General features: G+C 42.7%; 1 protein-coding gene across 3 annotated transcripts in view; it reads left to right on the top strand.

Annotated features, from left to right (window-relative positions):
• dock6 (dedicator of cytokinesis 6) overlaps positions 1–12,553 on the top strand; it is a 218,519-nt gene that overhangs the window by 80,824 nt on the left and 125,142 nt on the right. For 2 of the 3 annotated variants that reach the window (XR_013549428.1, XM_078429227.1), the window contains exons 22-24: positions 3,417–3,592; positions 8,153–8,257; positions 12,179–12,268. Coding sequence is in view for 2 of the 3 variants with exons in the window: in XM_078429227.1 (XP_078285353.1) it covers positions 3,417–3,592; positions 8,153–8,257; positions 12,179–12,268 (371 nt within the window). In the remaining variant the exon portion in view is untranslated. The remainder of the gene's footprint in view (positions 1–3,416; positions 3,593–8,152; positions 8,258–12,178; positions 12,269–12,553) is intronic. The other variant, XM_078429228.1, reaches the window with a different exon arrangement.

Here is a 12,553-nt window from a genome sequence, read left to right on the forward strand (position 1 = left end):
ACATACCGCGCTGCTGAACATAAATTTGTGTTCACAAAATGCTGGAGTAACTCAGCAGGTCAGGCAGCATCTCGGGAGAGAAGGAATGGGCGACGTTTCAGGTCGAGACCCTTCTTCAGTCTGAAGAAGGGTCTCGACCCGAAACGTCGCCCATTCCTTCTCTCCTGAGATGCTGCCTGACCTGCTGAGTTACTCCAGCATTTTGTGAATAAATACCTTCGATTTGTACCAGCATCTGCAATTATTTTCTTACACTATAAATTTGTGTTCTGTCAGTGTCCAATGGACTACATTTTTTACTTTGATTTGAGATGTGCAGGAGAGAGTACAGAGGAGATTCAACAATTTTTGCCTAGATTAGAGGACTTCAGTTTTTGGGAAAGATTGGATAGGATTGTTTTCTCTGAGTGATGGAGGCTGAGGGGCAATTTGAAGTATATGAGATTATAAGAGGCACGGATGGGATAGATATTCAAAATCGTTTTCTCATGATGGGGTATCAAAAACAACCGGACATAGTTTTGATAGTTTTAAGCTGAGAGGTAGGATCTGAGGGGTTAGTTCATTACATACGTACACAGATGTTGATATCTGGAGGTAGACACAAGATGCTGGAGTAACTCAGCAGGTCAGGCAGCATCTCGGGAGGGAAGGAATGGGTGACGTTTTGGGTCGAGACCCTTCTTCAGACACCTGTTAATATCTGGAACACGTTGTCAGAGGTGGTGGTGGAATCGGTTGCAATTTCATTGTTGAAGAGGCAGACCGTATATCAGCAAGGCATAGAATAATGTGATCCTAATGTGGACTAATAGAATTAGTGGAAGGGGACCAAAAGGTTAGCATGGCCTTGGTGGGCTGAAGGGCCCATGTCTGCACTGTGCAGTTCCGTGACTCATTAAGTAACCATGTGTAGTGCCACAGACATCCTGAGGGCACTCCTGGTTGTCATTTTCTAACTAATACACAGATCTTAAATTATATTCAGCCATATTTGCTTTGTTCACATTTTGTTGTCACCAGCAACTGAGATCAGCTCAACACATTTAACATGGGATAGATGTGTTGTATTAATATGAAGGTGCTGTGCAGTTTCAGCCCCTTGAAATGAAATTTTAGGTCACTGTTAATCCTGTGATTGTCAGGAAGTTCATCTGGCCAATATGTGCATCCTGAACTAATGTCAGCAAGTCAGCGTGAATTCATCACTTTTGTATGTGATTGGATTGATCAATTTAAAGTTGGACAGTTACACCAGTTCTAATTTATTTGAGTGAACAAATTTACAAGTGCAAAAAGTTTTCCGAAAGGTTGGAAAAAAACAGCAGTAGAAAGCTTATGTGGTAGAACAAAAGTTGCCAAAATGATGCATCAAGACTCTCATGTCCCTTGTCTTGGGTACCCACAAGATCCACATTCTTCCATTTTAATCTTATCTTTGTGATTTTCAGCCTTAACAAAATAGTTGTTGGTTGTGTATAGCTTCGGCACTTGATGTTTCATCAGCCAATAACACAGTGTTCTAGTTTTATTCCATAAATAAAGGTGTTCCACAGTTAAGTGCCAATTGACACAAGTGTTATATCTCAGTCTCCTGAAAAATAAATCCACTGCTTGGATTCAAGACAACACTTTATCTGTTGGCAATGTGGCAAGAGCATTCCTAGAGTATATATCAATGTCTTTTCTTTGTTAGATTATGGAGTCTTTAACTGCTCCTGGGACATAAGGAATAGGAGTAGAATTATCATATCATATCATATATATACAGCCGGAAACAGGCCTTTTCGGCCCTCCAAGTCCGTGCCGCCCAGCGATCCCCGTACATTAACACTATCCTACACCCACTAGGGGCAATTTTTTTTTTTTACATTTACCCAGCCAATTAACCTACATACCTGTACGTCTTTGGAATTAGGCCATTCGGCCCATCAAATCTACTCCACCATTCAGTCATGGCTGATCTATAATGATGGGCATCCATCATTATTCACTAGTCACACTGTAGAAATATCTTGGTTTTGGTAAGTCATTAATTGGAATATTTATAGAGTTCTCCTCAGATAACTGTGTTGAATTTTGGCTGTGTGAATTTTTTATTCCTTGAGCAAATCGGCAGGTAAGTTGTGATACAGGAAGTATTCAGGCTCTGTCACATTAACAAGGTCTGTTTCAGCTTTTTAATTATCAGCTTCAACAGGCCGCTCAGAACTTGTTTTAGGAGCTGATCAACAGCACCTCTAATGTTGACAACCTCTGACAACGTTTCATTGTTCTATTGCACTTCAGCTGTTAAATACATAATTCAGACTAATGAAATCTGAATAGATGGTTTTATAGATTATTGAAGGAGTGGTGCCTTGCCAGAGGTAATCCGGACACTTGCAAGAAATCCAAAAAATGACCTTCAGTCAGAAGGGTCTCGACCAGAAACATCACCCATTCCTTCTCTCCAGAGATGTTGCCTGTCCCGCAGAGTTACTCCAGCATTTTGTGTCTATCTTTAGTTTATTGTCACATGCCGAAGTACAGTGAAAAGCTTTTGTTGCATGCTAACTAGTCAGTGGAAAGACAATACATGATTACAATCGAACCGTCCACAGTGTACTGATATATAGTGTACGTGTGGCTGCAGACGGCCCACCAGGTCCCTCTTTGTCCTCAGCAGCGCGGCCCACAGGGTCGCTCTTTGCATTTGACGGCATGGTTCAGCTCCATGCCACTGTGCTTTTGGCTCCTTAGATGGTGAGTATTTTGGACAGTCAGGTCTTTTTTTTTCTTTTTTGTTAGTTGAGCCACAGATGTTGGACAGAACACCAGCATGATCTCTCCTTTGTCTTGGAAGATCTTTTGAGTCCTTCTGTGAGGTTAAGCAAGGCCTCTGTGTAATATTTAATTCAAAGGGTGGCTGTACTCCCTCAATGCTGCATTGGGGCACAAACATGTTTGCACGCATTCTCAGCCGTTGATAAAGTTCTGGGTGTATTGCATATTAAGATGTATCGGTTTAATTTCAACCTTTTCCTACATTATACATTCACCAATATACTGAACAAGTGCAATGTTCGGAGTGTAACTGGGCGGTCACGTTGGCGCAGCGGTAGAGTTGCTGTCTCACAGTGAATGCAGCGCCGGAGACCCGGGTTCCATCCAGACTACGGGTGCTGTCTGTACGTTCTCCCCGTGATCTGCGTGGGTTTTCTCCGAGATCTTCGGTTTCCTCCCACACTCCAAAGATGTACAGGTTTGTAGGTTAATTGGCTTGGTAAATGTAAAAATTGTCCCGAGTGGATGTATGATAGTGTTAATGTGCGGGGATCGCTGGTCGGCGCGGTCCCGGTGGACCGAACGGTGTATCCCTAAACTAAACTAATATCTTGCTAATCACTTGTTTTATTATATTCTACGGCTTACAGGATTAAGCAGTCCGTTATACACAGGCCCCATTCAATATGCCACCTTGTCTCGTGCTACTGCCAGGCCTACCAGCCTAAACCTGTCTCGTTCAAAGAGCATCAGCAACAGCAATCCAGATCTTGCCACAACGCCAACAACACCAGATGATGAGGTGAAAAAAATCATGGGTTGCAAAGTAAGTGCTAATGAATTTGCAATGTAACTCTTTTTAAAGCACTGGATTGCAACTGACTGAAACACATATCAGTGGGCTGGCCTGCATATGCATGTTTCTGGAGGTTATTGATACAACTAACAACACCGGTGGTTAAATGAGCCTGCTCTTGCCTATTACACATTGCATGGTTTATGTGTGTTGCAGGGAGAAAGTGTGTGGGGAGTTTAATGCTTTCTGACCCAATTCACAATGTTGTGTATATTTCTACAGATTGCTAACTGCACAGATAGCAGGATATGTGAAAAAGCTAAGTTCCTACACTTGTTATGCACTTTCTGTTCAATATTTTTTTTTTTTCTGGCAAATTTAGATTCCTGATAACGGGTCGGACTGCTTTGTGTAGGGTCATGAATTACCATTATTGGTCATGAATTACCAATGAATTAATTATAAGCAGAGACATAGGAGCTGAATTAGGCCATTCGGCTCATCAAGTTTACTCCGCCATTCAATCATGGCTGATCTATATTTCCCTCTCAACCCCACTCTTCTGCTTTCTACCCGTAACCTTTGAGGCCGTCACTAGAGACACCGACCGTTACAATCACCAAAGAAGGTATGGAGATGACAGGGCCCAGCTGATCACAGAACTAAAGAAGACTGGTGCAACTGTGACCAGAGGCAGCGCCTGCGTGCTTGTATGCTTCATTGCATTTTGTGGAGAGTGACTGTTGCAGATCAGGCTCTGAAGCAGTTGTGGGAATGCGTAGGAGCTGGAGCAGGCTGATTTGCATTTTGCTATCCATGGCATGGAATCCTATCAATGCTTTTAGGTCTTTAACTGTAGTCGGAACTTCAATTTTTGATTGTCGGACAAGTAAAGGTGAAAAAGGTTTGTCCTATATTGTAACACAGATTGTAATTTTAGCTTCAAAGTGTGCACGTAAAGTGCAGTTTGTGATTTGACAACGAGTTGTGATTTGACAACAGGAATACGGGTTCTGAAATTCCAAACAGCTTTCATCGAATTTAAAGGCACTTTTTAATAAAGTTAAATATTGGCCCTTTTTCAGAGTTTGTGCAGCTTTTACAGTAATGTAGTCCTGCCAGAATCAACATGGCGACCACTTCTGGTCAATTATTACAGGGATCGTTGTTGGAGAGGTTGTGTTAGTTTCCCTTCAATGTGGGAAAACGAAAAACAATGTACTTGTTTTTCAACTAATTGTTAGAAATGCAATTTCTGGCTTGGTTTATGGATCAGCCTGGTGCGGACAGATCAAAGTACTGAAGGGAGAACCATTGGATGATAGTTAACATTTTATTGTTGTGCAAAGCCAAAATGGAGCCATCTGCTCCATTTTAATTTCCAATTACAGTGTTTTACGACTTTGAATGCTTAACTTTTAAATTTTAATCCAAAAAATAGGGATTAGTGGTGGATGTGTTTTTTGTTTCAGATCTATCTGTAACACCATATGGCAAAACGTGGATGCTTAAGGAAATGACATTTTCCACCAGTCATTAGCTGAAAGCTGATGTTTGAAGTCTAGAAAGTGGGCTCTAATCTATTGTGATCTTGGATATCATGGTCAGATTCTGAACTAATAACATTTCTCATGTTCGTGAACTGATTAGAGAACGGGAGATGAAAACCAGCACAAGGGATCTCCAATAAATGTCTTGGAATTCGTCAGGTGTCCACTGCATTGGTAGTGGGTGATCTCAAGGCATGAGACACGTGTCTGACATTTGGAAATATATGGCGAAGTACTTTTCACCATTGAAAAAGAAAAGATCTTGGAATGATGGAGAAATCAGAAAATTGGATGATATATTGATAATTATGAAGCAAAATAATTAGGCATTAACAGATTGGTCCTTAAGTTGAATGTTGATTGAATTGAATCTCTGGCAGCTTTATCACATAAAGAAAGGGTGCGGTTCATTAGCCTGGAAAACGATATACAGAATGTCACATATAACTTGATGTTTCTGGTTGAATTCGTTGTTGTGGTATCGAATGTTTCTGGTTATTGGGCTGGGCTGGAGCCTCGGCTTCCACTTATTGTTAAAAGGCAGCTGTGCAGTGTTGGAAGACAGTGTTAGTGTTCAGCTTCTCCACTGCAGCAGGCCAGATGTTAGCTGTTAGTATTTATTGACTGAGAGGGGCCATTGCCTTGTGTTCTGCAGTGTGCTTATGTGATAGACTATACTTGAACATAGCAATACCCACTGGGCAAATTCCTTCTAAGCAGTGACTTAATGGGGTAATAAGGCCTGGAAATAATGTTTGATTCTGACTTTTCTGCCTCCCTTGCTGGCATTCAGGGCTCATGTTAATTGTTGTTTAAATTTAATGGTGATGAAAAGTAAAATTACTGATGGAAAAAAATCATGGGACTTCTTTCACTGACAGTCTACTGTTCATCTGTGTTCCCAGGTGGGATTGCATGCCTGTCCAAGTCTGGGAAGGTGGGCACTTACTACTCCGGGAATGAGGGATATCACGATAATACTGTGCCCTTTGTGATGCACAACCTGATACTGGCTTATATTTAAATTATGAGCTTAATACAGGAATTTATACGAAAATGCGGCCATAAAATACTAACTGTTTTTCAAATATTATTGCTGGTGCTTTATAGTTGGCATGCAACCAGACGTAGGCCACTTAGTCCATGAAGCTGATAGTGGTTTCTTAGATGTGAGCAACCTAATCTAACTCCGCTCTTCTAACCATGCCTCGTGCCTTATAGATTTTTTTTATTTTCCTCCTTGAGAAGCTAATTTATTTTTGATAGTTGTTAGGAATTCTTTTTTAAACGGTGTTTGGAAAATAGAACAGATAATCCCACTCAAGAGTCTGCCAAAAAAGGTTGTTGTTGAGGCAAGTTCTCTCTTTCTTGAGACGGAAGAGCAATTGGGAGGATTATGTAAAATGGTGAAGTTGGCGAACACAAAAGTTCTTACAATTTAGACTTTAGAGATACAGCGTGGAAACGGGCCCCTCGGCCCACCAAGTCCACACCGACCAGCGATCGTCCAGTACACTAGTTCTATCCTACACACAAGGGGCAATTTATAGAAGGCAATTAACCTGCAAACCTGCACATCTTTGGAACGTAGGAGCACCCGGAGAAACCCACGCGGTCACGGGGAGAATGTACAAACTCCGTTCCAACAACATCTGTAGTCAGGATCGAACCCGAGTCTCTGCCGATGTAAGGCAATTGTAGGGAAGTAGAGTCGGGTAGCGCAGCGGTAGAGTTGCTGCCTTACAGCGAATGCAGCGCCGGAGACTCGGGTTCGATCCTGACTACGGGTGCCATCTGTACGGAGTTTGTACGTTCTCCCCGTGACCTGCGTGGGTTTTCTCCGAGATCTTCGGTTTCCTCCCACACTCCAAAGACGTACAGGTATGTAGGTTAATTGACTGGGTAAATGTAAAAATTGTCCCTTGTGTGTGCAGGATAGTGTTAGTGTGCGGGGATCGCTGGGCGGCGCAGACTCGGTGGGCCGAAGGGCCTGTTTCCGCGCTGTATCTCTAAATCTAAAAAAATCTAAATCTAAAAAAAAAGGCAAATATTGCATTAAATCCGATTTAAACCCCTTGTCTTAATTAGAGTATGTGGAGGCAGGCTAGTACAAAGAAAAACCATTTGCTCCATGAAATCTATCCAGTCTGGTCCTTTTGATAATCCTAATCTGTTAATCCACTTGACTGACTGTGGTTATTTTTCCTTGTAAATTAGATTTAAGATCCAAAATGGATTTAGGATCCAAACCAGAAATATATGCTTTGTTTGCAATCTCCATGCCAATCAAGTTAAGGTTACCCAGTATGGTGGCTGATTGTTTTGAATACACAATAATGTCCAATCTCGAGGAAAAGTCTAACACATTAAGGGGCCTGTCCCACTGCGGCGTTTTTTTAGGCAACTGTAATAGTCGTAGCAGTTCGCTGAAAAACCAGTGACTGGATCCCCCCCTACGTCAATGTCTACGACAAGTACAACAACCTACCACCTAGTCGACGTCAAGCTACGGCAAGCTACCGACAACCACCGATAAAACACCAGCATAATGCCCCAAAATTAGTGGAGAGACGATGTTTTCATGATGTTTTAGAAACATAGAAAATAGGTGCAGCAGGAGGCCATTTGGCCCTTCAATCTAGCACCGCCATTCATTGTGATCATGGCTGATCATCCACAATCAGTAACCCGTGCCTGCCTTCGCCCCATATCCCTTGATTCCGCTAGCCCCAAGAGCTCTATCCAACTCTCCTTTAATTGGCCTTCTCTGCCTTCTGTGGCAGAGAATTCCACAAATATTTTGACTAAAATGTTGTGTGTGTTATCTAGTATTTTTCTTCTGTGGTTTGCCACGATTTGCAAGTTGGTTTGGAAAAGAGTAAGTCAAAGTTAAATTGACCATTTTAAATGCATCCACGATGCAGGTTTATCGTGATATCCCAGCTGCAGCTCTCTGTTCTCACTGTTAATGATTGTGTTATAGCTGGACTCTCGTTTTTACCTTGTGTTTCCTCCTTATCCTGCCTCCTTTACCTGCCAGGGGATCGATCGTTCACACTCCTGGGTTAATTCTGCTTACGCTCCCGGTGGGCCAAAGACTGTCTTGCGGAGAAACCATCCCAATTCAAGCTGTGATTTAAAGCAGGTGCAGAACTGGTGTTTTCATCTTAAAACATTCATCAAAGCGTCATCATCAATCACGCATTGATTGCTTTCTCATTCTGCCATTTTCTACCAGGGCAACCAAATGCAGTGCAAAATCACATCCAATTCATTCATCTTATTTTCATTCTCTCCGTTCCACTAATAGGCGATGGGGACAGCAGTTCAAGGAAAGAGTGCTCTGATTCCAAACTTAAATCTTCCTTCTGTTCACCAAGCTGAGGCAAATCTGGCACAGCTCGAGGTGCACCAATCTCACCTCAGCTTCTTTCTGCGAGATATATCATTTTTGTCCAATTGCTCTAACTATACAACCGAATCAGGGTTATGATCTAGATCTGGCATTGCTTGGCAAACTGGGCATGCATCCAGTCAGAGTTGCAAGTTCGCATCACGTGGTTAGAATGAGAGACCGCAGAGGCATGAGCATCTGAAAACAAGGCTTATAACCGTGTACAGCAGTTGCTATTTACTAAATGCAGCGATAGTCCCAGTGTGTACCACTGAATCGGGCATGGTAGAGCTTTTGCTAAGTGTTAAACAAAAAGTGTGATGTTAACATTTTGCCTATTACAGGCTTGTACCATCCCTATTTCTTTTCCTGCTGAGTAAAGGATTAAATGAGTGTGAGAGTACAGGAGCAGTTTCTAATACCATGGTCCATCCCACGTCCCGACAGTGAAGAATATTTTGCTCTTTTTGTGAGTTTCTGTAAAGTTCCACGTGACTGAGGGAACCCATGATGGAGATCCAAGAACCTGCAAATGCTGGAATCTAGAGCACCAAACAATCTGTTGGGGGAACTTAGCGGGTCGAGCAGTATTTGTGAGGGGAAATTGCCAATATTCATCAAGACTCTGCATCAAGACTGAGTGGAGGGGGAAAACAGCCAGTACAAGGGGAAAGGGGGGAGTGGTGAGACAGGGCCAGCAGGTGATTAGTGGACCAAAGAGGGCAAAAGGGTAATAGACAGATGGAATCAGGAGCGGGAGAGCTGGAGTTGTGATGCAGGGGCAGGTGGATGATAGCTCGAGGCAGAAAAAAAAGGTAGATGACAAAACAAACAAAATAAAGTCAGATGGAACCAGGTGGGGAGAGGTGAGGGCGAAGATGAGGGTGGAGCCAGCTGTGAGCGTGTTAAGCGGAAACACAAAGACCACCAGCATTGGAACATGTTAAGTAGGGAGGGTGAAATGGGAACCATGAGAAGAGGAAATCAGAACCAGATTGGATGGGTCTGATAGGTGAAATGTATGGGTAATAGGAGGATGAAACCAGGTAAGAGAAGGGGATCAAAATGGAAGGCAGAGACAGAGGGCTGATGTGGGGTGTTTGGGGTGTGAAAGGGAACATAAATGGGAAAATTGGAGGTGAGTTGGAAGGAGGGGGGTGGGGGGATTCAGGAGGCAAGGGAAGTTAGAGTCCCAATTTCAAGTAACCCTTACCTCCCTTGTTTTTCTATCCCCACCTCCCCTTCTGATTCACCAGGGATCCCTCCCTTATGATTCTTTCTCCCTTCTTCCCACACCTTTCACCCACCGGATTCCGCCTTCCCGCCCCATCTGGTTCTGGTCCAACCTGCAGTCCACTTCTCCTCTTATGGTTCCCAATATCACCTTTCTTATCAGGTTCTAGCACCTGTGTTCCCAAATAACACCTTCTTAGCTGTCTTCATCTTACCCACCGCTGCTGCATCCGGCTCCATCTGGGTTTTTTTTAAAGAGTCTCCACCTGCCGCACACCTGCCCTAGTCTCCCAACTCAATACTCCCTTACCTATGACCCCATGTGCCCAAGATCCTTCACTCCTCTTTAGTCCACCAATTATCATATTCCCCCCTCCTCTTTACAGTGCATCTCTTCCCTCCCCACTCTCAGTCCAGATGCAAGGTTTCGACCCGAAGCATCAACCATTCTTTCCCTCCACAGATGCTGCTCGACCTGCTAAGTTTCGCAGGAGATTAATTGTACCCCACGATGGCTGTTTCAATCCCTACAAACTCGGGTTGATAATGTCACAAAACTGCAGACAGAGTTTTGGTATTTATTTATTCTGTAATAGTTGAACCATGAAGAATGATCATATGAAGATTGTTCTAGTCTCCATTTCACAAAAATTAACATGAAGTGCAAAATTTAAATAATAATTACCAGATTAGAAAGGTTATGCTCATCTAGAAAGGGAGATTAAGTAAAGCTCTTTCCTTTAGAAAAGTAACAGTTAACTCAAAAGATATTTTAAAAATGGAAAGATTTATTTAATAAAATAAACTTGGAGGATATTTTACCTTTGGGAGATTCGAACATGAGAGCTCAAATCAAGGTTTCAAGGTCAGTTTATTGTTATATGTACAATTAAGGTACATTGAAATTTGAGTTAACATATAAATCAAATAAGGAATTAGAGAAACATTCCTTATGCAGGGAGTTGTTGAGAATTTGCAGTTTCTTACAATGTAGAATAGTTGAGACGATTAAGGTACAAGCGAGAAAGATTTAGTAGTTGAAAATCAAAAAACTTTAGTTTAGAGATACAGCGCGGAAACAGGCCCTTCGGCCCACTGGGTCCGCGCCGCCCAGCGATCCCCGCACAATAACACCACCCTACACCCACTAGGGACAATTTTTACATTTACCAAGCCCATTAACCTACAAACCTGTACGTCTTTGGAATGTGGGAGGAAACCAAAGATCTCGGAGAAAACCCACGCAGGTCACGGGGAGAAAGTACAATCTTCGTACAGACAGCACCCGTAGTCGGGATCGAACCCGGGTCTCCGGCGCTGCAGATGAAAATTAAAATGAAAACAGAAAATGCTAGAAATACTCAGCAGCTGAGTCTGCATGTGTGGGAAGAGAAATAGAGTCAGCGCTTCAGACCCAACATCCCGTGTCAGACCTGGGAACGAGAAAGAAGCTTGTTGAGCTGCAGGAGTGGTGAGGGAGAGGGGATGTTCTGTGACCATGGGCATCAGCTGTAAACAAGGTTACCTGTTCATTGGGTGAATGGGAGCCATTAGAGTGACAATAGATGCAGGAGTAGGCCATTCGGCCCTTCAAGCCAGTACCACCATTCAATGTGATCATGGCTGATCATTCTCAATCAGTACCCTGTTCCTGCCTTCTCCCCACACCCCCTGACTCCGCTATCCTTAAGAGCTCGATCAAGCTCTCTCTTGAATGCATTCAGAGAATTGGCCTCCACTGCCTTCTGAGGCAGAGAATTCCACAGATTCACAACTCTCTGACTGAAAAAGTTTTTCCTCATCTCCGTTCTAAATGGCCTAACTTATTCTTAACCTGTGGCCCCTGGTTCTGGACTGCCCCAACATTGGGAACATGTTTCCTGCCTCTAACGTGTCCAACTCCTTAATAATCTTATATGTTTCGATAAGATCTCCTCTCATCCTTCTAAATTCCAGTGTATACAAGCCTAGTTGCTCCAGTCTTTCAACATACGACAGTCCCGCCATTAACATAGTATAGACAACATAGACAAAAGAATATAGAATTTGCAAAATGCAGAGCAGGAAGGCTTGCCCAGTATGTCGGGCAAATTTGGTAGAATAGGTTGAGAGGAAGTTCTTGTGGATAATCATGGGATTGGGTAGTGAAGCCAAACGGTCTGTTTCTTTGCTATTACTCCTATGTAATGTTTACTCCATACACAGTGTGGGAGCACCCTGTTGGAGAATCTGTACATGTTCCTCATAAACATGGCTCATCTGCTCTAAATGTTTACTATTGGCCTTAAACCAGCCGAACGCCCAATATCATGTGCCTTGGTTAACTTCATCCCTCCTTGTTTCATACTTACTGTTTATCTTATACTCACCATCTCATTTTTTCCCCCCATCCACTAATATCTGTTCTGCACCATCTTGCTCCTGTCCCTCATTTCACAGGCAGCTGAGCGGAGTCCCAACCGCATGTCCTCATTTTTGGACGGCTTCACTCATTCACAGCACAGTCAGCCAAGATTTTCAACAAAAAAGGTAGAAGTTAAATAAATGGTTTGCAATAAATCGGGAAAATAAAATTATCTGTGCATGGCGAGGCAAAGGATGGAGATGCTTACAAGTGAAGTGCATTTTAAATATTTAGTCTTTGGTTTAATCTGCGGATTTAATAAAGTGACTGTCTGGGTGTTTTTTAAACTTTATGATGCAAAACACTGAGATTTCACAGCACAATTGATGAGGTGATCTGATATCCATTTTTTACAAAAGGCAAAGTTTACACTCACTTGTGCAGGAAGGAGCTGCAGATGCTGTTTTAAA

Source organism: Rhinoraja longicauda, chromosome 37, assembly GCF_053455715.1.
Source record: "Rhinoraja longicauda isolate Sanriku21f chromosome 37, sRhiLon1.1, whole genome shotgun sequence".
NCBI lineage: Eukaryota > Metazoa > Chordata > Chondrichthyes > Rajiformes > Arhynchobatidae > Rhinoraja > Rhinoraja longicauda.